The 25,892-nt window shown below is 38.6% G+C and overlaps 4 protein-coding genes across 5 annotated transcripts; 3 read left to right on the top strand and 1 right to left on the bottom strand.

The window, feature by feature from the left end:
* Positions 1 to 200: 200 nt before the first annotated feature.
* LOC126615481 (uncharacterized) lies at positions 201 to 8,426 on the top strand. Its single transcript, XM_050283299.1, has 4 exons — positions 201 to 278; positions 687 to 776; positions 1,121 to 1,277; positions 8,016 to 8,426. Exons 1-4 carry the CDS (start codon positions 201 to 203, stop codon positions 8,090 to 8,092), a joined length of 402 nt encoding a protein of 133 aa, XP_050139256.1. The 3' UTR covers positions 8,093 to 8,426.
* Positions 8,427 to 12,509: 4,083 nt separating this feature from the next.
* Positions 12,510 to 16,318, top strand: LOC126616544 (phosphoinositide phospholipase C 4-like). The gene is made up of 9 exons (XM_050284609.1): positions 12,510 to 12,966; positions 13,701 to 13,897; positions 14,244 to 14,379; positions 14,466 to 14,699; positions 14,780 to 14,997; positions 15,097 to 15,214; positions 15,331 to 15,483; positions 15,665 to 15,751; positions 15,902 to 16,318. Exons 1-9 carry the CDS (start codon positions 12,637 to 12,639, stop codon positions 16,193 to 16,195), a joined length of 1,767 nt encoding a protein of 588 aa, XP_050140566.1. The 5' UTR covers positions 12,510 to 12,636; the 3' UTR covers positions 16,196 to 16,318.
* Positions 16,319 to 16,443: 125 nt separating this feature from the next.
* Positions 16,444 to 21,191, top strand: LOC126616546 (phosphoinositide phospholipase C 2-like). Of its 2 annotated transcripts, none has more exons than XM_050284611.1 (10): positions 16,444 to 16,701; positions 16,794 to 17,373; positions 17,562 to 17,758; positions 17,843 to 17,978; positions 18,068 to 18,232; positions 18,337 to 18,533; positions 18,624 to 18,741; positions 19,193 to 19,348; positions 19,426 to 19,512; positions 20,764 to 21,191. In XM_050284611.1, the coding sequence occupies exons 2-10, from the start codon at positions 17,068 to 17,070 to the stop codon at positions 21,070 to 21,072; spliced, it is 1,671 nt and encodes a 556-aa protein (XP_050140568.1). In that variant the 5' UTR covers positions 16,444 to 16,701; positions 16,794 to 17,067; the 3' UTR covers positions 21,073 to 21,191. The 2 variants fall into 2 exon arrangements, with proteins under 2 accessions (XP_050140568.1, XP_050140567.1); XM_050284610.1 differs by having other exon boundaries at positions 18,334 to 18,533.
* A 1,768-nt stretch (positions 21,192 to 22,959) lies between these two features.
* On the bottom strand, positions 22,960 to 25,564 carry LOC126616542 (putative serine/threonine-protein kinase-like protein CCR3). The gene has a single exon (XM_050284606.1). The coding sequence runs from the start codon at positions 25,443 to 25,445 to the stop codon at positions 23,034 to 23,036; it is 2,412 nt and encodes an 803-aa protein (XP_050140563.1). The 5' UTR covers positions 25,446 to 25,564; the 3' UTR covers positions 22,960 to 23,033.
* Between the last annotated feature and the right edge of the window lie 328 nt (positions 25,565 to 25,892).

Raw genomic sequence — 25,892 nt, 5'->3', positions numbered from 1 at the left:
TTGACACAAATATATATATAAAACTAAGGCTAGAGTGACACAATTAGGCCAAGCCTACTTCTCCAAATAATGGGATTTCAGACCACTCTATGAAATCCAACAACCTCGGGTTTCGGACCACTTAACGGAACCAAACTAAATATGATCGCCAATCAAATGTACCAAGTACAACTAATCATTTATACAATTAGAAAACAATTATGTTGCTTCTTCTCTCTTCTTCCACCGCCATTTCTAATCTTGCAAGCAGGTCAAGGTTTGAGCCTCGAAGGATTCTGGTGCTATCACAAGGTATATAAAAGGTATAAAACCTCATTGTACCTTATCTTATCTTCAGTCGATAGGAATTTTGTTGGTTTTTCAATTTTATCAGGGTCCCTTTTTTTACCTCCAACGTCTGGCGTTTGTTGATGAGTTTTTTTTTTTACTTTCTTAGTATGGCTTTTAAAATTTTTTGGTAGTTTTTGTAGATATAGCCTACAAATGTTGATCCGAAGGTTGGGCATAATCATTACTTCCTATTACAATTTATTAACGTTAATTCAATTAACTAAAGTTGATTGGAATCTGACGATGATCGAGATATTTGCATAGGTGAGAGAATCTCGCTGACAATTTTCGATATTCAGATGGGATTTGTGTATGAATTTTGTTTTTGTAATTTTGGGTTTTGTTTATATCGTTAGACTCGTCGTCTAGGCGTATCGTTTCAGGAGACATTACTCTTCGTTTCTTGGGGCTTTTGTGTGGAGCTTTCGAAGCCTTTTGTGCTCAAGGTAAATAATTTTGGTTTTTTCCCTTGAGGCTCTTGTGGAACAATTTTTTTTTTTTTTTGTAATATATTTCTTGTCGTACCCAGTGCACAAGGCTCCCGCTTTACGCAGGGTCTGGAAGAGGTGAATGTCGGCTAGCCTTACCCCCATTTATGGAGAGGCTGCTCCCAAGTCTCGAACCCGAGACCTACCGCTCATGGGCGAAGGCACTTGCCCCCATTTTTTTTTTGTAATATATTGTGATAGTTTTATATTGATCGTGAAAAACTATTAACAAACTACATTGAAACATTCATTCATTTATGTTATATGTGGTGGTTCCAAGCTTGAGTTCTTTTTCCATGCAGCCTTCTGTTAACCAATACAGGTCTATTCATTCTGGTAATGCTGCAAATGGACAAATCACATCAGAGCGCTCTGCTACCCCTCTGTTACCTGATTTCATGGATTCATCTAAGTGTTATCTCCATAACTATTATCTGTCTGCTGCCTATTACTATGGAGGTAAAACTTATGGGTGAACTCTTTGCTTTCATTATATGTTTATATAATGTTCTGTTAAATTAGAGTCGATTATTGGATTCATGTATTTTTAATTCGAATTTTAACATTGTGTGTTCAAAAGGATCCCCTCTAATTTTCAGAGATTAATATTATTCAGTATGCTCATTCAATCACTACTCCATTTGACAATAAGCAAAACAAATTATGAAAAGAAAACTAACCAAACAGGCAAAAAATAAAAATCAAATTCTAAAATTTTCTCAAAATTGATTTTAAAGCCAGCATCTCCCCCATATTCAGCTAACCCATTTAGAAAAAACGATAAAGAAGGCCATTGGGACTCAAAAGTTGTTTTCAGTTTAGCATGATTATCACTTAAAATAAACATACAAGGAAAGCAAATCTCAAAGAGGTGTTTGCTCCAATGTTAACAATATTTGCTTCATTTGTATTTTTTGTAGTCTTTATAAGCATTTTTTTGTTTTGATGTAAAACAAAAGAAGGAGAGTTGGATATCTATAAACTAGCTAGAGCAAGGGAAAAGAAGACAAGGGACCTAAACCAAGTGAGATGCATCAAGGATGAGGATGGAAAGGTTCTTGCTACAGAGAATGCGGTTAAAGACAGATGGATAGGTTATTTTCATAATCTTTTCAATGAAGGACATGAAAGGAGTGCTTCTTTAGGGGAGTTGAGTAACTCAGAAGAGTGTAGAAACTACTCTTTTTATCGTCGAATCCGGAAGGAAGAAGTGGTTGTAGCTTTGAAGAAGATGAAGCATAGAAAAGCAATAGGCCCAGACGAGATACCAATCGAAGTGTGGAAAGTTTTGGGAGAGACAGGTATAACATGGCTCACTGACCTTTTCAATAGGATTTTGAAAACGAAGAAGATGCCAAATGAGTGGCGAACGAGCACTTTGGTGCCTATCTACAAGAATAAGGGCGACATACAAAATTGCATGAACTATAGGGGTATTAAGCTAATGAGTCATACAATGAAGCTCTGGGAGAGAGTCATTGAGCATAGATTGAGGCAAGAGACACGGGTTTCGGACAACCAATTCGGGTTCATGCCAGGGCGCTCAACCATGGAGGCAATGTATCTCTTACGAAGATTGATGGAAAGATATAGAGATGGGAAAAAGGATTTACACATGGTCTTTATAGATTTGGAGAAAGCGTACGATAGGGTCCCAAGAGACATTCTTTGGAGGATTTTAGAGAAGAAAGGAGTACGAGTAGCATATATCCAAGCTATAAAAGATATGTATGAAGGAGCAAAAACTGCCGTAAGAACTCATGAAGGACAAACTGAAAGCTTTCCCATAACTGTAGGATTACATCAAGGCTCATCCTTAAGTCCTTACCTTTTTGCGTTGGTAATGGATGAGTTAACAGGACATATTCAAGATGATATTCCTTGGTGTATGCTTTTCGCAGACGATATAGTGTTGATAGATGAAACTCAGGAAGGGGTAAATGCAAAGCTTAACCTTTGGAAAGAAGTGTTGGAATCTAAAGGTCTTCGCCTAAGCCGATCAAAGACAGAATATATGGAGTGTAAGTTCAGTGCAAATGGAGGCCAAAACGAGTTAGGGGTGAGGATCGGTGATCAAGAAATACCAAAGAGCGATCGTTTTCGTTACCTAGGATCTATCTTGCAAAAGAACGGAGAATTAGATGGAGATCTCAACCATAGAATACAAGCTGGATGGATGAAGTGGAAGAGTGCATCCGGCGTGTTGTGTGACCGCCGTATGCCACTGAAGCTCAAGGGAAAATTTTATAGGACGGCAATAAGGCCGGCGATGCTGTATGGCACAGAATGTTGGGCGGTGAAGCATCAACACGTACACAAAATGGGTGTCGCGGAGATGAGGATGCTTCGTTGGATGTGTGGGCACACGAGAAAGGATAAGATTAGGAATGAGGAGATCCGGGGTAAAGTAGGAGTAGCCGAAATTGAAGGAAAGATGAGAGAAAATCGGTTACGGTGGTTTGGACATGTGCAAAGAAGGCCTACTGACGCTCCGATTAGAAGATGCGACTATGGGACAGAGGTTCAGGGCCGAAGGGGTAGAGGAAGACCTAGGAAAACTTTGGAAAAGACTCTAAGAAAAGACTTAGAGTACTTGGATCTAACGAAGGACATGACACAGGATCGAGCACAATGGCGTTCTAAGATTCATGTAGCCGATCCCAAGCCCAAATAAAGGAGGAGGGGGAGGGCGTCAGAGCACAATGGCGTTCTAAGATTCATGTAGCCGATCCCACTCAGTGACTTGGATTTTCCAAGTCTCCAACCGATAAGTTTTCCTCACTCAGGAAATTAAGGGAACACTACCTCAACCTACATGCTCCACTCACAAAGCTCCAACAAAAGAAAATTCAAAGAACTTAGCGAAGAAGGCTTTGGTGTATTTAACACAATACGTTGAAATGAAGGAAAGCTTATTTATTGATATCCCCGATAAGCTACAAATATGTACATATACATGAGTCAAAATAAACAAACAAGAGGGAGCCTTCACAAAGGTTGCTTAGGAGAAGTCGCAGCAGTCGGTAGAGCCCCAGAAAGAGGAGGCACCGGAGGGGGATCATTCGGAGCCTCAGTACTGGACAGAACCCTAGAAGGAGGAGGCATCAGAGGTTGATCATTTGGAGCTTCATTACGCGGTACAGCCCCAGAAGACGAAGGCAATAAATGCCTTTGGAACAAACCCACAAATCTCTGATGATCAAGTAAAACCTGACCATCAGATTCCTTCATCTGGTCCAGCTTCCTCTTCATGTTTGTAGCATAGTCATGTGCGAGACGGTGCAACTGTTTATTCTCATGCTTGAGCCCTCTAATCTCCTGTTTGAGACTCATCACTTCAGCCGCCAATGATTCAACTTGGCGGGTTCGAGCAAATAGGCGTTGGGCCATATTAGACACAGAACCTGCACACTGAACACTGAGAGCCAGAGAATCCTTAACAGCTAACTCATCAGATCGTTTGGAAAGTAGTCTGTTATCTTTGGGAGTGAGAAGGTTCCTGGCCACCACCGCAGCGGTCATATCATTCTTCATAACGGAATCCCCAACGGTAAGAGGACCAGTAGGGGAGATGAAGGATGGGCGCCATATGTTGTCTGGAGAAGGCGGGGCTGCCTCTACAACAAGGTTCAAGTCAAAACGACGGTCGGAGGGGCCAGACATTTTCAAAGGTGTTAAAGAGAGAAGAGGTCGAACAAATCAAGATCTTAGAAGTGTAAGAATGGAGCTTCTACTGGTGGAGATTCAAGTGTGCTTTGGAACTTAATGCCAGCCTCTATAAAAATCTGCACTCGACGGAGCTTCAGAAATCGAAGAGGCGCCTGCTCAGAAATCGAAGAGGCGTTTGCCTTCTCAAAAGCTGGGCTGCTCAGAGACCACGTGGGTCGATCTCAGAAATCGAAGAGGCGTCTGCTTTCTCAAAAGCTGGGCTGCTCAAAGACCACGATTGCCGATCTCAGAAATCGAAGAGGCGCTTGCTTTCTCAAAAGTTGGGCTGCTCAGAGATCACGAGGGCCGATCTCAGAAATCGAAGAGGCACCTACTTTTCCAGCCTTGTCAGCACCTGTCACACGCACACTCAGCTTTGCGGAAATTATGGGCATTATGTCGAAGACTTCTGGTGAAGTAGAAAGCACATGAGTCTTACTGTTCAATCACCTATCACAGATAACTTTGCCAAAGTTCTCTGCCAAAGTTGAGCACATGAAGCTTGCAGCTCCCACTACATCGCTCTGACCAAGACGGGTAAAAGAATAGCAAAGAAACAGCACTAACAAAGTTTAGACACATAAATTTTGAAGGTCTAGCTACCATATTATTACCCACAAGGGTAAAGGAACAGTATCACTGCTGGATAATTGGAAAGTCCTTGTGTGTCAACCTCTGTGCTTCGTGGCAAGGTAGACTAGCAAACATGCCCAACCTTTACTCACATTCGAGAAAACACTCCCAACAAGATTGCTTGCTCCAAAATCGAAGAGGCACCGTCCTCCGAATCTCGAGAGCCAGACTCCCAACATGACTACTTTCTCAAAAATCGAAGAGAGGGTAAAGGAACAGTACCATTGCTGGATAATTGGAAAGTCCCTGTGTGTCAACCTCTGTGCTTCGTGGCAAGGTAGACTAGCAAACATGCCCAACCTTTACTCACATTCAAGAAAACACTCCTAACAAGATTGCTTGCTCCAAAATCGAAGAGGCACCGCCCTCCGAATCTCGAGAGCCAGACTCCCAACATGATTACTTTCTCAAAATCGAAGAGACACCGCTCTCCGAATCTCGAGAGCCAGACCTCCAGCATGATTGCTTTCTCAAAAATCGAAGAGGCATCGTTCTCCGAATCTCGAGAGCCAGATCCCCGATAGGATTGCTTGTTCGAAAACCGAAGAGGCAACACTTTCCCAACTGCAAGAGCCGGATCTCCTTGGATAAAGTTGTCTGTAATCTTCACACGCAACATCAGCTTTCCACATACCACATACCACTTTTTCAAAGTGCTCTGACAGGGTAAAGGAATAGCTTTACTACTTGTTGTTAAGGAGACTCCTATATATGTCAACCTTCATCCCCAACGGACAGACAGACCTGCAAAAATGCTCAACCCTTCCTCATATATGAGAGGGCACTCTCAACGAAGCCTTTCGAAATATTCAGCTTTCTTTCCCCCCGATAATACCTCTGCAAACAAGCTATACTAGAGCAAGAATATCTCATATCATCAGGGTTAAATGCAAGAGTATCCCATATCATGCTTTTTCCCTGTCTTTTCCTTTGGCCTTGTTCTTACCTGCAAGACAAGGAGAAAGAGAGCAATTAGTCAGCACTTGGAATCAAGCTTCCAGCCAGGAACTGACTGCCTGGAACTTACTTACCTGGCATTGCTCTCGAGTACTCATCTTCAACATCTTATGCTTCCAGGGAAGATACCGCATCTGCCTGAGGAACAGATAGGGCAAGTGAGAAGGATACAAGGAAGCATGTGGAGACAAGCGTAACAGCACACGTGCCGATACATCCATTACTCTGTCAAAGCAAAAGTATCCTATATCAGTAGGGTCGAACGTACTCTAGATTTGATGGACTTGTTTTGACCCTCAAATTCTTCAGCCGGCCTTATACTCTGGAGGAAACCAGAAAACCCTCCAGCTCAGTTCAAGAATAAGCCTGTGGAAAGTTACTTCTTCAAAAGCAAAAGTATCCCATATCATCTCTTCTCATTTTTCTTCTCTTTATCCTTCATGCTGCCTGCAAGATAGGGAGAATGTGAACAATCAGCCGGAGCTTTGATTGCTTACCTTGTCTGTCACCTCTTTCAGCAAATCCCCTAGCTCGGCAACTTGAGGGACTCCTACTACATGGTATGTATCGCGCTTGACCAAGCCTGAAACTACAAGTAATCTTCAAGTGAAATTGATACATTACCTTGTGCATCTCCACCAGTTAAAGATACCACCCCTGGATGGAGGAAGAGTACTTCCAGAGAAGATGCCACATCTACCTATGAGACAGATAAGGCAAGTCAAGACGATACCACACTCCGATACTTAGAAGTTTCGTTATTACGAGATCATTCTCCCACAATATTTCCTAATGTCATTTGTACTAAATCATTCACCTGTACTCACTAAAGGAAAGCTTGAACCTATGTACTTGTGTAAACCCTTCACAATTAATGAGAACTCCTCTATTCCGTGGACGTAGCCAATCTGGGTGAACCACGTACATCTTGTGTTTGCTTTCCTGTCTATATCCATTTATATACTTATCCACACTAATGATCGGAGCAATCTAGCGAAGATCACAAAAAGCGACCGTTTTCGCTACCTAGGATATATCGTGTAAGAGAACGGAGAATTAGAGAGAGATCTCAACCATAGAATAGAAGTTGGATGGATGAAGTGTAAGAGTGCATCCGGCGGGTTGTGTGACCGTCGTAGGCCACTGAAGCTCAAGGGAAAATTTTATAGGACGGCAATAAGGCCAGCGATGTTGTATGGCACAGAATGTTGGGCGGTGAAGCATCAACACGTACACAAAATGGGTGTGGCGGAGACGAGGATGCTTCGTGGGATGTGTGGGCACACAAGAAATGATAAGATTGGAAATGAGGATATTCGAGGTAAAGTAGGAGTAGCCGAAATTGAAGGAAAGATGAGAGAAAATCGGTTCCGGTGATTTGGACATGTGCAAAGAAGGCCTACTGACGCTCCGGTTCGAAGATGTGACTACGGGACAGAGGTTCAGGGCCAAAGGGGTAGAGGAAGACCTAGGAAAACTTTGGAAGAGACTCTAAGAAAAGACTTAGAGTACTTGGATCTAACGGAGGACATGACACAAAACCGAGCGCAATGGCGTTCTAGGATTCATATAGCCGACCCCACTTAGTGGGAAAAGGCTTTGTTGTTGTTGTTGTTGTTGATGTAAAAAATAATAATAATATTTTTCACTCTCTGCTCTCTCTCTCTCTCTCTCTCTCTCTCTCTCTCTCTCTCTCTCTCTCTCTCTCTCTCTCTCTCTCTCTCTCTCTCTCTCTCTCTCTCTCTCTCTCTCTCTCTCTCTCTCTCTCTCTCTCTCTCTCTCTCTCTCTCTCTCTCTCTCTCTCTCTCTCTCTCGTGTTTTTGTGGACTTTGGGTTTTATTTCTTTTTTGGGTTTTGAGTGTTTTGAATTTTGCTTCTGACAAAGTATTGGTTTTGCAGTAAAGCGGCAATCCTCTGCTCCCAGCTTCACTTCCACGTTCTCACTATTCATACCCAACCTGGCCATTTCTTTCTAAATTTCTCTTTGCACCCACTGGAAAAAACAGAGTTTTGTTTTTGTTTCCTCAAACTATAGATTAGACAGCAACATTCTGAATGCTTAGCTTGTCTATGTTCTTTGCAGGAAGCTCAAAGGATGATAAACAAGAAAAGGAAATCACAGATTGCAAATTAGATGGACAAAAAAAGGCAATAGAAATTCAATGGGTCCCAAATCCGTGACTTCTCCTGGTATGAAATTGTTAATTGTTAATTGAACATAAATGTAGAACTGATTACTAGAAATAAGTATGGTTACTTATGTATCACATTCTTAATTAAGATAGTTATGCAGTCCTATAATTTTGTGTATCTATTAGCTCTGTACTGACTTACAAGTTACACACACCTCAAAATTTTCATTTTCTTTCAAACAATCTTGATCCGCAATATCTGCAGGATTGCAATGAAATAACTGTGAGCAGCATGTATAATGGGAAGGATTTACAAAGGTTTCAACTATTGAACTTGCTTACGCTCTTATTTGAACGACTGTAAAAAAGATTTAGTAGGACAAACTGGTATTGGCTCAAATCAATTTATCATTGATAATTTGATTCTGTTATGCGTAGACCATTCTTCCGAGTCTCTGAGTTGGAAGCAGATCAATTTTTACATTTTTATGTTTAATTTTAGGAAGAAATGAATATGAGTTTTGCCTTTTTCGAGTGTTTCGTTAGTACTAGCTTGCTGCATATGCTATTCTCTGGGTGTAAATATAATTCTCTAAGCAAGCTCACTTATTTTTTAACTCTTTAACTGATTTGTGGCTGCAACAAGATTTTTTTTGGGATTTTTCCCAGTCTTTTTAACAGTATCAGGTTTCTGTCCTGCATGTCACCAGGCTTATTCTTTTTTCAATTCACATTGGTCACCGATTTATAGTTGATTGGATTTCATTTTGACTGCTGTAAATGGGTTTTCATCAGCATGTCTGACATGATAAAGTCATGTCTTTTGGATTAATTCAAACAATGTAAACATTTCATTTGTATTCTTGATCTTTGTTAATATTATAGTTACACGTCTAACGAAAAAGGATTTCATTAAATGAATAATATGTGTCATTACCCAAAATGAGTTACCTTTGCTTAGAGTTTGCTGTTTAGCATGTTATGTTCCTAGGTAACATGCATCTGAAACACTTTGTGCGGAAGAAGATATCTCATTACAACCACCTCAATCCAACAAAACTTTTTATCACTCTTAAAGCATTATCTCAACTTTCAGCTCAAGCAAGTCCTCAGTTTCCATATACTTTTTATTTCTTAATATCTACGTGGTTTTCATAGTTTTTAACCATTAAATCACGTAACTTTATATTTACAATTATATTCTTTCTAATTGTTTGTATAGATTTCTTTTTTGCTCCCTGCAAGATGATGTCATGGCGTGATTTAGTGGTGTTGAATATAATTGGAGAAACTGATTCTTTAATTACTCATGCTGTAGGATTTCAAAGTTGAAACCCATTTACTTTTCAATCTTTTGGAACAAATTCATTTTGTAAAGTAACAAAACAATGATATTCCTAAAGGAAATAGAATTGTTTGCTTTGCTGAGGTACTTCTGTTTAGATAAATCAATGCTATAGTGCATTTTGAAACCTAAGTTATGGATTTATTAGTTTCAATTTAAACACATCTAGAAACTTAGAGATACATTTATTAGCTCACATTTATATACTGTTGGAAAGTTAGAGATCTGTTGATGATACTAGATTTAACTTTGGTAGTTTTTCAAACATAATTACCCATATAATTTCTAATCCCGCAGCAACGCACGGGCATCACTTTCTAGTAAGAAGTATTTTCCAACAATTGAATGGTTGATGATTATAAATTCCGAGAGCTGATGGGACAATTTTTTCGGTTAAGTGGTACAAGAAAGAAATGTAGGATGTCATGCAATGGACTTTATGGATCTCATGAGCCCCAAATCTATGAATTGAACAAGAAGCCATTCACGATGAGACAAGATGGCATGTCGGTCTGCATTTATCTCTCCTCCTCCTCTATGGCCTGAGTGGCTATCCAGATTGGCGGAACCACTCAAAATTTCTAACTCTGAGACTGCTCTATGATTATTTAAACTATTACTCAATTAATGCTTCCATTCCTCGAGGTGGAATTCAAACTCTTTAACCAAAGGCTTATAGATCAGCAAATGGTAAAAACGTTAATATATTTTAGATGACTAATATGCAGTGAATCAATTAAAAAACACTAATAAAACTTGTATAAAAAGTTGGAGGGGGGGGAATATATATATATATATATATATATATATATATATATATATATATTAAAGGGAGACAACTGGTAGCAAGTCAAAGTTATCCACCTTTTATGGGGGCCGGGAAAACTCACAGAGGCATTTCAGCCTCCCTCTGGCCGCAAGTCTACCTTCCACACCAGTAGCGGGTTTCAAACCCGAGATCTCCAATTTTTAGTTTTAAAGAATTCTCGTAGTCTGCTCTTTACCACTAGACCACAAGCTCATGTTTAGAAGAAAAAAAAATATTGACATGGCATACATAATATATATTGTAATAATCTAGACAAAGATTTATGCATTATGATGCCATCTAAATCTTTAGAGATTGGGTGATTACCACATAGACAGCTGGCTTTTGCAATTAGCAAATCCTAATTAATAATTGATGATACGTGAAATGTAGCAGGTAGCATCAATCTCGTTGTCAATTTATTTATGTACTAGGGTTTTGTTGCAGTCTAATTTATTACATATGTTAGGTTAAAAATATGTTTGATTAATTTCTATGTGGGTTGGGTGCTTTGGTTGGCACTGGGGCTGCGTAAGCATATATTGAATGCATGCATGACTATGGATTGTGATGTTTCAGACAGTGAATTTTCTGTTCCACAAACTGTCAGTTTGGTGGGTTAGATGCAAAAACGAGCACTTGTTCACACTCACTCGACGCAGTTGTTCAAATTCTCACAATATAATTTGTCGCCAAACTCAATGCCTATGTTTTTTACACAAGCCAAATGATATATGACATTTCGATTCGAAAAAAACTTTGGTTTCCTTCTTCGAACATTTTTTATGAAATGAACTATTTGACATCTGCTTTGGGAGAACATTTACATAACATGAGTATTACCGCTGCAATGGCGTCGTGTGCCAATATAACATAAAACACATGTATAAATCTTTTTGTCCATATATTATTTGTTATTGGCACAGAACAACATGTGGCAGTGTAGCTATATTATATAAGGAGTTTTAACGAAATACTCCCGATACTATTCATTTTTAACGAAAAACCACATTTTTACCTTTCCTTAAAACTATTCACTACACCTTTATTTATTATTTTTCATTAAAACTAAAATTTTTTTAAACTTTTCGATGGTTTTCCTTACTATAAATTATTATGCTCTTCGTACAATAAGAGTTTGTAATTTTACGCATCTCAGATTATTTTACTTTATTTTTCTGTTCACACATAATGGACCCTATTCCCCAAGCTAGCCATTAGATTTATCTATTTGTCTTGGTATTATTTGATTTTTACCCTGTATCTCACCTCAATTTTAATTAAGATACTGTTATTCTAGAGAAGGATTTTACATTCACGTAAAGCTTCGTATCAATAATATAGTATCTATAAATTTCTCTTTATATAACGTTATATTATTGACACAATAATACACTGATGGTGTATTGGTGTGCATCGGTAAGATATAAATTGTTCTCATTAATTCACACCAACGTAACCTCATGAAACTGCTCAGATGTGGTTTGGTCTTTTGAGCTGATTTCTTTATTGCATGGCTCAGTAAAACAAAACCCACGTGCATTTTGCTCGTTCTAAGTATATTTTAAATAAAACTGTAGGAGCTCGCCCGTCTCTAGATCATCAAATCTCTACCTTTCATTGCTTTAAATTTTAGGGATGCATTGACTTCTTTCTTGACTTCTAATTGCGTTTACATTCAGCCGTGTTCTACGTGTGCCAATTTTTTAGCATAAGATGACCGTCAACAATTGATACAATGATACAAGAAATTATTACACGTACTCAAATATGTAAAAAATATTATTATATATACATTATATGATTGAATAACTATGAACCGTTGATACAATAACCTTAAAAACTAAACAAAAGTATAAAAAAAAATGCCTACGCATTATGCATGAGTGATGTGATCAGAGAGAATAAACAACCATATCAACCTTGAGGGGATGCATCAGCACTACAATCATGCATCATAATTCACACGTAATACGTTTTGAAAAAGGGGAAAGGAGAACACAAAAGGTGCCAAACAAACCGGTGAAAACGAGAATATTAAAAGACTGTCTGTCTAACTTCATCTCGACAATTAATCCACTAATCAAAATATCAAATATATAATTAAACCCCCAAAGCTTACACCCTTTACATTCCTACAAGGCCACAAGTTTACAAACCCTCTCTCTCTCTCTCTCTCTCTCTGCCATATTCTAAAAGCTCTGGTTTTTGTTCTGGAAATTAATCGATTAAGAGATGGGGAGTTATAGGATGTGCGTGTGCTTCACTAGGAAGTTCAGGGTGAAGGAGGAAGAGCCACCGCGGGACGTGAAGGAAGCATTCGAAAAGTACGCTGAGGGTGGGACCCAAATGACAGCGGAGCAGCTGCGCCGTTTCTTGGCCGAGCTCCAGGTGGAGAAAGATGGCGGCGGCGCGTCGGTATCAGACGACGCGGAGCGGATCGTGGAGCAGGTGCTGCAGAAGAGGCACCACATTACCAAGTTGATCACAAGGTGCACTCTTTCCCTCGAAGACTTCCACCATTACTTGTTCTCTCCCGATCTCAACCCCCCTATTCGAGATCAGGTATTCTTTTTTGATTTTCTCTTTACTTGGTTTTCTGGGTTTTGTTTGTTTCCCGAGAAAGTGTAGGAAAGTACAAGATTCCTCATGTTTAGTTGAAACTCTGTTAGCTTGTTTAATGAGTTTTTTTAACAGTTTTTCTTTTTGACTTTTGTGTGAAAGAATATTTGTCCCCAGTCTTTCAAATCACAGTTTGATCTGCGCAGAAAACTACAAGATATTGTTCACTTTTAGTAAAAACTATGTTAGCTAGCTTGATATTAAAATTTAACATTTTATGAGTTTTGAGTGAAAAATTAATGACTAATAATGAACCATTCAAATCACAGTTGGACACATGATGAATACTTTTATTTCCTCTTTTTAACAAATTATTTCCTCATATGATTTGCAAATAAGAAAAAGCGCTACTTGTAACGAGTCGAAGAATATTGTTTTGAATGCTACATTGTTAGTCTAACATGCTTCAAAAACAGACATAGATAGAATCTACCAATCTTAGTCATCATATCTAGTATCTTGCTTTACTTAAATTGATTTGAGACTTTGATGTTCTATCTTCTTGACGAAGTCTGCATCCTTTTTTTTTTCTTTCTTTTCTATCAGAATGATGTCTGCATCTTTGGAATTTAAAGAATTTTTCCTTTACTGAATATGGCACTTCGCAAATGATGGTCAATATATTTTATGATTAAGACAGTTCCTAATAATTTTATTGTTTGGGTATTTTGTTTCAGGTTCACCAGGACATGACAGCTCCGTTGTCCCATTACTACATATATACTGGCCATAATTCGTACCTGACTGGAAATCAGCTAAGTAGTGACTGCAGTGACGTTCCGATCATAAAGGCACTCAAGAGAGGTGTGAGAGTGGTGGAGCTTGATATTTGGCCAAATTCCACAAAGGACAATGTGCATGTTCTCCATGGAAGGTAATTAATCTCCAATTATGTCCAACCTAGCTCCAATTTTTTCAAATTTAGGCATGTAATTATCCTACGAATTTCTACAATCATCACGAGCGAGCATCACATGATTAGAGATGAAAACACAAGGTTATATATCCTAGACTTTACCTAAAGATTTCTCATAATTTAGGTCGGTTTTTTTCAGTTGAGTTGTTATTGGCACTCCAAACATGTCACTATGTGTACAAAAAAAGTGGTCTGTTTTTCTAAATTTGAAGTGCATGAAGACTTTTTTAGAGTTCCAATAACAATTCCGCCATAAGTTCCAAGTCATGAGAGAGATATTCAAAGTGTGTATTTGTGAATGTAGGACCTTGACAACCCCTGTTGAACTTATAAAATGCTTGAAATCAATTAAAGAGCATGCCTTTTCTGAATCTCCATACCCTGTCATCATAACTCTTGAAGACCACCTTACGGCTGATCTCCAAGCTAAAGTAGCACAGGTGAACTTCTTAATCTTCTAATAGTTTTAATCAAGTTCTTCACACAACTACTACTGAAAATTTTCAATTTGTTTTGTATTTTCCAGATGCTCATTCAAACATTTGGGGAAATGTTGTTTTACCCTGAAACCTGTTGTTTGAAAGAGTTACCTTCGCCCGAAGAACTTAAATATCGAATTATTATATCTACAAAACCTCCTGAGGAGTACCTTAAGGATAAAACTTCCAATGAAAATGGACTGGATTCACATAAAAGTGAGGAAGATTTATGGGGGAAGGAACCATCAGAACTTACCCATGAACGGGAAGATGATGATACGGTGTGTTTGCGAAATTATTTACCAACATGCTTAACCTCCATTATGCTCTGCCTCTTAGGTGATTAATTTTTGGGTTGCAGAGTGACAGTGATACAAGTGAGGACAACAATAACAACAATCATGGATCATTTTCATCAGTAGAACACGATTACAAATGTCTAATTGCAATCCATGCTGGAAAACCGAAGGGTGGTTTAAAGGACGCGCTAAAAGTTGAACTCGATAAAGTCAGGCGGCTTAGCTTGAGTGAACAAGCACTCGAGAAGGCTGCTGAATCTCATGGAACAGATATTGTTAGGTACTTATTTTTCCTCTAGCACAATGAAATGCACAAAGATTCTCTCCTATTATGAATGCAGTCAGTATTGACATCTATACTTCATAAACTTTTTCATAGATTTACACAGAAGAACATTTTAAGGGTGTATCCAAAAGGTACTCGGTTCAACTCCTCGAACTACAAGCCGCTTGTTGGTTGGATGCATGGTGCTCAAATGGTTGCGTTCAATATGCAGGTTGTTTAAAGTTCTTGCATTCAGTCCAAGAAAAAGGATTGCTTATCTTCCTTTTTGTTAGTTTTATTTTCTCCAACGATCACACAGATTATAACATTTCTCTGGTTTAATGGCAGGGATATGGTAGATCTCTTTGGCTGATGCATGGGATGTTTAGAGCCAATGGGGGTTGCGGTTATGTTAAAAAGCCTGATTTTATTATGAAAGCAGATTCCGATAATCAGGTTTTCGATCCTAAAGCAAATCTGCCAGTAAAGAAGACTTTAAAGGTAAGCACATTTTCCATTCCTTTTCTCTGTATATGAAGTTGGAAGTAAGGGGATTTCCAAATCATAGCTACTTTTATCTCTCTCTCATTCCCCGGTTGAAGGTCCCCATATATATATGTCTAGCTCTGTCATTGCGTACGTGACTAAAGAATGTCGTTATACTAATTGTGTTTCGTGGCAGGTGAAAGTTTATATGGGAGATGGATGGCATTTGGATTTCAAACAAACACACTTTGATTTATATTCTCCACCAGATTTCTATACTAGGGTAAGATGGTCAATTAATCAAATGATAAACCAATTAATGTGGAGCTCTACTCAAAACCAATTGATGTATGACTTAATTGCTTGATTAACAATAATGTGGTGATGTATGCACTGGTTAGTGCTTCTATTTTAACAGTCAATCCTATGGCAGGTTGGCATAGCAGGGGTGCCGGCTGATGAAATAATGAAGAAAACGAAGAAAAAAGAGGACGATTGGACACCTGTATGGGAGGAAGAGTTTACATTTCCATTGACAGTTCCGGAGTTGGCTTTGCTTAGAGTTGAGGTACATGAGTATGACATGTCTGAGAAGGATGATTTTGGTGGCCAAACTTGTTTGCCAGTCTCCGAATTGAGACAAGGGATTCGTGCAGTCCCTCTCTTTGATCGCAAAGGAGTAAAATACAATTCAGTAAGGCTTCTAATGCGATTTGAGTTCGTCTGAGCATTAATTTGGTTCTGCTCATCGGAGTTTTATTCCGTTGCCCACTGCAGTGCTGCTATAATTTTTGTTTATTTCGCTCACTGTAAAAGAACTATTGATATATTCAAACTTCCACTTACATGCTCTCTTTCTCTCTAGAAGTAGATAATCACAGTGTCCTTTCGTTTTTCCCTCTTTGTCTTTTTTCTCAATTATGTTTCAAGCTGCAGATCGATATGGATAAATTCATTCTTTTTTCTTGGGCCACAGAACCAAATATTTGAAATTTTTTCTTTCCGGAACCATATAAAATGTACATGCCTTGCGTATCACTCCTCGAAATGGCAATATGCAAAAAACGTTTTTCATATTTACAGGTCTCCCCTTACATATGGAATCGCATATCGCCATCTAAGGAACATAGTAGTTGTCCGAATAGGGGATATAAAGTATAAAGTTCTTGTTAGCCAAAGTTCTTGTTAGCCAATTTGCACTGACGAGAGAGAATGTACAAGTGAGAAAGGCAGGTATAAAGAAACATCTCTTTATTTGTGGCCAAGAAAAAGTTTGATTGAGATATTGAAATTTTCATATAACAGCTTGTGCATGACTTTTACAGAAATAGTAGGGAATGTGGATTTTTGGGAATTAAAGTTTTCAAGAGCACAAATTCTGACTTCGCTGCAAAGCCAGTCCTAAGAATTTCAAGCCAAATATGTTCCTTTCAGAAGATTCTAAACATTTGTTAGCCGTTGATGTATGCAAGTTCCTGTGTAGGGCCACTCGTGCATAAAAGCCGGGATGAATACGTAGATGACTCTCGAAACCAAAACTTAATTCATTTCATCCTTTCTCTGTTCAAATAAAATAAACTGGAGAAAGCAGTTTCAAAAATGTCTAATAAGCAGTCTTTCAATGTCTGCTTTTGCTTCCAGAGAAAATTTAGGCTCCGGATGGCAGAGCCTCCTGAAGATATTAAGAACCTTTTTGAAATTTTCGCGGAAAATGGCATCATGACCATCGATGACCTGCAGTGTTTTCTGATTGAGTTTCAAGGAGAATCCAGTGCCACCAAGGAGGATGCTCAGACCATTTTCAATAGTCTCAAGCATCTCAACATCTTTCAACGAAAGGGTCTCCACCTTGATGCCTTCTTTCGATATCTCCTCGGTAACCTTAATCCTCCTCTCTATTCAAAGGTAATCTCATCAAACTTTTTATTCTCTGGTTCGACTCACATCGACGGAGGGCTGAAGGTTATTTCATTTTTTAGAAATACTAGCACATCTAAACTTTCTAAAAAAATATTCGCAACACTATAGCATATTAACGTGACAAAATGATGATTAATGTAATGAAATTTGATGATAAATGTATTTGGATTCAGGTGCACCATGACATGAATTCTCCATTGGCTCATTATTTCCTATTTACCGGCCACAACTCTTACTTAACAGGAAATCAACTCAGCAGTAACAGTAGTGTACAACCGATAATTAACGCGCTGCTTCAAGGTGTTAGAGTTATTGAATTAGACTTGTGGCCGGGTTCTAAGAAAAATACTGTGGAGGTTCGTCACGGAGGGTATGAGTTTAATCTTTGGTTGTTCTCTTTCTAACGGATTAACAATATTCTCATAATAGAATTTGATCTCTTCGAACCCCTTAGGACGCTTACAAGACCAGTGGACCTCATCAAATGTTTGCGTGCGATCAAGGACAACGCTTTTGTTGCTTCTGAGTACCCTGTTATCATAACATTTGAAGACCACCTACCTTCAAATCTTCAAGCCAAAGTGGCAAAGGTGAATAGAATGTTCTACCTTAGGCTTTCCAATTTTATAATTTTCAATGATTTTTTGTGACTTCAAATTTTTTTAAAATGTGATTGCAGATGGTCACTGAGACATTCGGTGACATGCTGTACTCTCCTCATTCAGAATTCTTAATGGAATTCCCTTCACCGGAATCATTGAAGAGGAGGATTTTGATTTCGACCAAGCCACCGGAGTATCATGAATCACAGAGACGGAGAGATGAATCTGGATACACAAATCATGTGAAATCATCTACATTGTGCTAATAAGCCTAACATATATATATGCATAAGGCATCAGAAATCATGTTACCTTTTCTAATGTATCATTACCCAATTGATAGCAGGAAAGGGAACAAGATGATGAAGATGAAGAGGAGGATAATGCTACTCCGGAGTATAAACAGTTGATTGCGATTCACGCAGGGAAGCCGAAAGGTGGATTAGATATATGGCATATCGATCCAATTAAAGTCAGACGTCTTAGCTTGAGCGAGCAAAAACTCGAAAATGAAACAAAAAATCATGGATCCGACATTGTCAGGTGATGTTATGCATAAGAAGTTCTGGTTTTATGGTAAAGTTTTTTTTTTTCACCATCTAAACGATCGAATGTGCTTTAATCTTTCTCTAGGTTTACTCAGAGGAATTTGTTGAGGGTTTATCCAAAGGGTACACGTTTGGACTCATCAAATTATAATCCTATGCTTGGATGGAGTCATGGAGCTCAAATGGTGGCATTCAATATGCAAGTTAGATTTCTTTTGAAAATTGTAGTTTACTTTTAGATAATCGGCTTCTACTTTTTGGACATTTATGAACATGTAGTTAAGAACTTGCTAGGAAAGGAAAATTTTAGCACGGCCCTTTGGACTGGTACATTTCATCTGATTTGCCCATTTGATTTCAAATTGGTGGTTTTGAGCCCCCCTAATCATTTAGAACGTGACAATTTGGCGCCTACCGTCAAATCTGTCAATTTTTTTCCGTCAAATTGAGAATTATTTTTATCCATTCAAGAGAAGCAAAACTAAAATAAAAGTGATAAATTTGACTGTTAGAGTGTAAATTGGCACATTTTAAAAGATTAAGGGGCTCATAACCAAATAGAGTTGAGTGAATTAATGAGGAATTGATAAACTTTTCATCTTTCTACTCACCCCAATTCCCTGCTTATATATTACAACCGTGTATTTCTTAAAGGGACATGGAAAGTACTTTTGGATTATGGAAGGAATGTTCAGAGCAAATGGAGGTTGTGGCTATGTGAAAAAACCTGATTTTTTGCTTGCTGTTGGCCCAAATGATAAGGTTTTTGACCCTGATGAACCTTTTTTACCAGTGAGAACAACTTTGAAGGTTGGTTGAATGCATCTGATCAAGCTTGTTAATCATGTCAATTACTCTTCCTCCATAACATTTTCGTTGACAAGCAGGTAAAAGTATACATGGGTGAAGGATGGCATTCAGACTTCCACCATACACACTTTGATCTATATTCTCCACCGGACTTCTTCGTGAGGGTATGACAACAAAATGTTCGTTCACATTTACAACCCCATGCATCCTTTATTTAGCGAGAAATTATTGATTTCCAAACAGTTTTGAATGTTATGCTGTTAGATTGACAAACTAATTCAATATATAGGATTCTAATTTGAGTAGCCAGTCTGAAAAATTGTCCGACAAATAAAATATTAGCCAGTAAATGCTATAAATCAATAATTCCAAAAAAGAGCATGTGTATGCATTTTTATCTTTACTATTCATTACCCTACTGTGACACATGACATGTCAATTGTGCACTGGTTATACATCAATGACGTTGAACTTTAATACATAGAATCTGCTATAAATGTCATCTTTCGTTCTTATGCATCAACTTTATTTTTTATTTTTTATTTTCAACTGACGTGATACATAACATTAGAGGAGCAACTCGAGCGGGTTAGGCAGGTTAGAAGGTCAACCCAATTCTAACCCAACTTTTACAATTCGGGTTCAGGTTCGGGTTGGGTTTCATTCGGGTTCATTTGGACTCAGGTTTAATTGGGTTAGGGTTTACTTGGGTTGGATTTGGAGTGCCTAACTTTTTCAAATTTAATCTTGTGAGAACTTAGTTTCGAAGAATTCCTAATAAAATTAAGCCAAGTGGCTTCAAAGCTAGTTAACTTTAATTTCATAAATCAATATACTATAAAGCTTTAGGATTTAGAGACTACGAATATGAGCTGACTAATCAAAATCTATTATTTTTTAAAAGCTTAGGTAATTATAAAGAGTAATTTATTTTAAAAATTATTAGAAAGGGCATTGGTTTTTTGATTTGGCTGACTTTGGTGCAGTAAGAGCATTAATTGATATGGGTTACAATCTGATTAGATTGAGTTTGGTTAGTTAGGTTGGGTTGGGTTGAAAATGGACGGGCAAATGATCAATCTAACTCAACTCAATTAATGAATGGATTGAAATTGGGTTGGGTTTTGACAGGTTACAACTGAAAAAAAACTCACTTATTCGAATTTAAAGTTGGGTTGGACATGGACGGATTCGGATTGGCCCAACTCAAGTTGCACCCTTGCATAACATAACACTAACTTATACAAATAAATGAGATTCAAAATGAATTTAAATATAAACAAATTAAATATTATCACATCAATTACAGTTTGAAAAAATTGAGCTAACACTTCGCTCCCGCCTGTAGTATATAAAAACTGCAAAATTGCAGTGCAGTGAAATTTGGTAGTGATTAATTGGGTTTGTTTGTATAGGTTGGAATTGCTGGAGTCCCAAAGGACACAATAATGATGGAAACCGAACCAATAGAGGACCAATGGGTACCAATGTGGAACAAGGAGTTCATCTTCCCATTGACGGTTCCAGACCTGGCTGTGCTTAGAGTTGAAGTCAAAGAGTATGACACTTCTGGGAATCATGACTTTGGTGGCCAAACATGTCTGCCAATCCCAGAGCTCAGAACTGGGATCCGAGCTGTTCCTCTGCACAACAAAAGAGGTCAAAAGTATAAATCTGTGAGGCTTCTGATGAGATTTGAATTTTACAATGAGAATGAGATTTGAATTTGACAATGAGGAGTAAATTAAGTGTGCTTACTCATAATATGCTGTATATTCGATGTTGAATATTACACACAGTAAACTTGCTGCTGCTATAAAAATATATGTCGTTGTATCCGAAATTATGTGTTTGATATATCCTATTTCTACCCCCAATGTTGAATTCTAATGCATAAGAAATAGAGCATGCAACGAAATACAGAGCTTGTAACCCAAGTAGCATATTCACCGCTGCACTCGAGCTTTGTTTTTCTGCCATAGAATCATAGCCGTTGAATTGTTTTTGTCCAATAATTTTTTTTTAGTACATCAATATTTTTACACTGAGGGGAGAGAAAGTTCTGCAAAACCACACAATGGGTAGTTTAATTTGATATCAAATTCATCATCTACGAGATTCGAACCTAAGGCCTCTCACTCCCAAGTGAAAAGGAATATCATCAGACCGTAATACTGAATGCCTTTTGTCCAATAATTAGATAGGTGTGTCAAAATATATGTATATATTAACTTGCATCCCTTGGATCCTGCCCCAAAGTAGAATTATCCTATATTTTGTGAGGTTCATTAGATAGCATGTGGCTTTGAATTTTTATGTAACAAAGCCACCTACAGTAGTTTTTCTTTTTTAGGCGAACGGTGTTTTAACACTCCTGAAGATGTACAACCAACAAACAAACTAGCTAAACAATGGGCAACCTCATTAACTTGATGGCGAACATTTGATAAAAAATTGGGTAAAAGATCCCTAGAATCTTCCCAGGGCATTAGTTTGAATGTTGATAAACATTATAGTAGGTTCCTACTTCCTATTGCTTCACATGATTTATCATTTAGTACCTAATTAATTAATAAGTTAACTAGTAATCTAAGACTTAATATTTTTTATAACCCCAAGCTATCATCAGCACATAGCTGCCGTACAGCCTGTGGTGTATCAAACAGTGCAGCCGCCGGAGGCAACGCGTTTTTTTCAATTAGTGTGACTCAAAATTATTTCTCTCTTTGTTTTTATTTTTTAGGTCAACTTTGTGATTTCTTTTTCTTTTTAAAATGGATTTTGAATAGTTAAATTCTATACACATAAGCATACCAGATTTGTTGTGTGCCACAATCATGAAATTGTGAATTCACACGCATTACATTGAAACCGCTAGTTGAAATTACATTTTAATAGAAAAACTCGTGAGTTAATTCTTTATTTATTTTTTTAGTTTAAGCTATGCTTTTATGATAGGTAACCGAATTTGAATCCTCGGATGCATACAAGGATGGAGGCAACTTAGACCCACTAGGAGCAGTTGCCCCCCCCCCCCTCCCCCAACCCCCAAAACAAACAAAAAAAAAGTCGTGTAAAGAAAAAAGTCATAATGCTTACAGAAGAGACATAACATATTTACCATATTATTCATGCTCCTTCAAATGATATATTAAGATCATGTTTAAGTACTTTAATTGATCAGTTGAAATTTTCAAATAACTGTATAATAATAAACGATCATTGTGAAAAAATGCCTACAAGTTATAGAAGATATGTCCTAAATCTTGAATTTTTTTCCGCTAGTATAACTGGAGGTTAAGGTGCCTCCGTTAAAAAATTTCTAGTGCTTATGTGAATGTTCTTAATCAACTGAACTATAAACTTCAAACTATTTGTAAGTTTCGAAAAGTGATTAAAGATCCCACTTTGTAGGGATTAATGGTGTTGATTAGAATCTCTATATATCTTCATAGCCCCATGTCTCCCACACCAACAAAGTCTTCCTCAACAACTCCGACGTTAAAAGCAAAATGTGAAAAGATACTCTTAGCACCTCAAACAAGATCACAGAAGGCCATCACGTCAAGAGAAAAAAAAAATCTTAATAACAATTAGGGTAAAGCGCGAAATAGAAAAAAAAATAATAATTGGTATGGAATCAATAGGGGAGAAAAGAATGAACAATGTTTTTGGGAATGGAATTTTACAACGAGGGGAAGGAAATTGTGGTAGTAGAGAAGCTAAAAGGATCATCCTCGCAAAGAGCAAGAGCCCTCTCTAAATTGGCAACAATGTCAGTCATGCTAGGCCGTTCCTTCCCCTCCAAGTTCACACAATGCATAGCAGTATAAGCCACTAGCTCAACAGCTTCGCCTTCCTTCGGGTCCGGCTTCCCCACCCTTTGATCCAACATGCTTTGCAGCTGCCCTGCCACTATTCGCGGCCCTGCGTATTCCACAACCCCCATTGGACCTCCGTCTTCACTATTTATAAACAGAGCCCTCTTCCCTGTCAAAAGCTCCAATAGCACCACTCCAAATCCGTATACGTCACTCTTTGCTGTCAAAACGTTTGACACAAAGTACTCGGGATCAATGTACCCAACTGTTCCAACCGCTTTGGACGACATGATCTCTTGGTCTGATTCCGGCCCCAATAATGACAGTCCAAAATCGGATACCCTTGCATTCCAATTTGCATCCAAAAGAATGTTTGAGGACTTGATGTCCCTGTGAATTATTGTTGGCACTGCATAATTGTGAAGGTACTCTATTCCCCTGGCTGCATCAAGCGCAATTTTTATCCTCATTTTCCAAGAATTCACAATGCAGCTATTTTCCTGCACATTGTTCTTGCCATGCAAGTGATCATGAAGCGAACCGTTGCTCATGTACTCGTAAACCAAAAGCCTCTCATCGTTAACTTCACAGGATCCCACTAGCTTCACCAAGTGCTTGTGGTGAAGCCGGGACAACAATGCTAATTCGGAGTCAAACGCGCTCTCTTTCTCCTGAAATTTCTTGGTCTTGGTACTTGTATTTCCCCTCTTGATGGCCACTTCACGACCATCCGCAAGCTTGCCTTTATAGACAATGCCAAAGCTCCCAGCACCGATCTTGTTTTCGGTTGAGAAATGTTTGGTGGCAGTAGAAAGTTCTGCCAGGTGAAATGACTGAGTCTTGTCACCGTGCTTTGATGATGAACCACTTAAACTGCCCTTCATGGAACTTGAACTTAATGGAGCATTAGGAACATTGGCGATTCTAGCAGCAGAAGAACCCACATTTGGATCAGTAAAACTTTCAGTTTGCACAGAGTCATGACGGTTTAACCAAGAACCACACAGTCCAGTCCATAGGCAAAAGACAATAGTGCAGAGTCCTGCAAATGCCCCAACTGATCCAACTATTACAAAAACCAACAGAAGCTTATTTCTTGTTATGGATAACGAAAAACCCGGCTCTGAAGCTTGGGTAGGTTGATTTATTGGAGGCAATGGAAGTGCTAATGGGAGTTCAACCTGGCATGATCCGCATATTTTCCCTGAACCACCACAAAGAGTCTCCGAATTCGGGTACACACAGCTAGTACATGGACCCTGCACACATGGACCAGGAAGAATCATTCCCAGTGGAAGGTTATCACGAGAACCAGACCACCCTGGTCCCCAACAAATGACTGATAAGTTACCCGTTGTCACGCCGCACACGAAATCCAAACCTGCAGAAATTAACTCAAATGAAACATTTGTAAGTACAACACTGTCGTATTCAAATCTGTTTCTTCCTCCCCAGCATACAACAAATCCATTTTTTCGCTGAATGGCACAAGTAAAATTTTCCCCCAACGCAAGGCCTGAAAACTGGAAAGTCGAAGTACTTGAAGGTACATTCAATTGCCCGAAATCATTGTTTCCTCTGCAGACCAATGTTCCATTCATACTCAAGCCACAAGCATGAGATTCTCCTGCAACAAGGCTTGACATTTTCACATTCTCAAACCCTGTTTGAATATCATCTCCAACACCACTCTGGCCCCAACACAGGACTCTCCTATCATTCATCGAAATCCCACAAGAAAACCCTCTTCCCGATGCTATTGTTCGAAACTCCAATGCTTCCCCAGGTGAGGGAAACAAAACCCCACTAGTATTATCTCTTCCTCTCCAGCACCTGACAATTCTAAAGTTGACTTCTCTGGCGCAAACTTGTTCATCACCCACAGCCAGATCAGTCAAAGCTACATTCTCACTGTGATATATTCGTTTCGGTCGAAACCTATTTGAGCTAGACAAGCTGGTCTCCCAGCAGAGAAGGGTAAACCCTCCAGACCTGAGGCCACAGAAGAAGCTCTTGCCTCCAGAAATGGATTCAAAAGAAATATTGGGTTGGACTGAAATGGTGGTCTGAGTGTTTTGATAGCATTGTATGCTCTGTGTGGGGTTCTCAGCCACAATGCCACAAACCGTTGGATTGCCATATGTGATGGCTGTGGTGGAGGCTAGGCCAAGGCCATTGGCCACCCTCCAATTATGTGGTGTGATGAGAGAAGATATGAAGGTTGTGATCAAGATTGTGGTGGTGATGAGAGAGAAGGGTTCATGTGAAAGTGTCATTTATGAAGGTTTGGGTGATAGACTGATCGGTAAGTTGGGTTTCTGGCTCTCTTTCTTCATTGGGAGGGAGAGGGGGTTGGGGAAGTAGGTGACGACGATAAAAATAAGAGGGAATATAATAGGCAAGGGGGTTGGGGTGGTCCCTTTACGTTGGTAGTGTTGTTGCTAACAAGAAGAGAACATGCAACTACTTGGCTCTTTAGCCTTTATATCTAGGCTTGTTTTATTAACACCCCACATTTGTTAACTACATCTCACATACTTAATACACCCTACATCTACTTTTTAACTAAAAATCTATCTTAATACACCTCACTTATTTTCCAATACTACCCTTACACCTCACACCCCTCTACATACACGGTCCTCACACCGTACTTAAACCCTACAATCAAACTCTTTGTTAATTACATTATTCAAATAGTTTTTGATGTTTTGTTTTTCTGC

Source organism: Malus sylvestris, chromosome 3 (genome assembly GCF_916048215.2).
Source record: "Malus sylvestris chromosome 3, drMalSylv7.2, whole genome shotgun sequence".
Taxonomy (NCBI): Eukaryota; Viridiplantae; Streptophyta; class Magnoliopsida; order Rosales; family Rosaceae; genus Malus; species Malus sylvestris.
Note: the sequence above shows the minus strand (reverse complement) of the source record. Positions and strands in the feature narration are given on the sequence as shown.

What these genes read in the sequence shown, in the direction of transcription:
- LOC126615481 (XM_050283299.1), top strand. Translation starts at nt 201, where the DNA reads ATGTTGCTTCTTCTCTCTTCTTCCACCGCCATTTCTAATCTTGCAAGC. An exon ending in TTGAGCCTCGAAGGATTCTG is followed by an intron (nt 279 to 686) that starts GTGCTATCACAA and finishes TTATATCGTTAG; the next exon opens with ACTCGTCGTCTAGGCGTATC. An exon ending in TGCTGCCTATTACTATGGAG is followed by an intron (nt 1,278 to 8,015) that starts GTAAAACTTATG and finishes TTGGTTTTGCAG; the next exon opens with TAAAGCGGCAATCCTCTGCT.
- LOC126616546 (XM_050284610.1), top strand. Translation starts at nt 17,068, where the DNA reads ATGTCTAATAAGCAGTCTTTCAATGTCTGCTTTTGCTTCCAGAGAAAA. An exon ending in GTGGAGGTTCGTCACGGAGG is followed by an intron (nt 17,759 to 17,842) that starts GTATGAGTTTAA and finishes CGAACCCCTTAG; the next exon opens with GACGCTTACAAGACCAGTGG. An exon ending in CACCGGACTTCTTCGTGAGG is followed by an intron (nt 19,513 to 20,763) that starts GTATGACAACAA and finishes TTGTTTGTATAG; the next exon opens with GTTGGAATTGCTGGAGTCCC.
- LOC126616544 (XM_050284609.1), top strand. Translation starts at nt 12,637, where the DNA reads ATGGGGAGTTATAGGATGTGCGTGTGCTTCACTAGGAAGTTCAGGGTG. An exon ending in GTGCATGTTCTCCATGGAAG is followed by an intron (nt 13,898 to 14,243) that starts GTAATTAATCTC and finishes TTGTGAATGTAG; the next exon opens with GACCTTGACAACCCCTGTTG. An exon ending in CACCAGATTTCTATACTAGG is followed by an intron (nt 15,752 to 15,901) that starts GTAAGATGGTCA and finishes ATCCTATGGCAG; the next exon opens with GTTGGCATAGCAGGGGTGCC.
- LOC126616542 (XM_050284606.1), bottom strand. Translation starts at nt 25,445, where the DNA reads ATGACACTTTCACATGAACCCTTCTCTCTCATCACCACCACAATCTTG.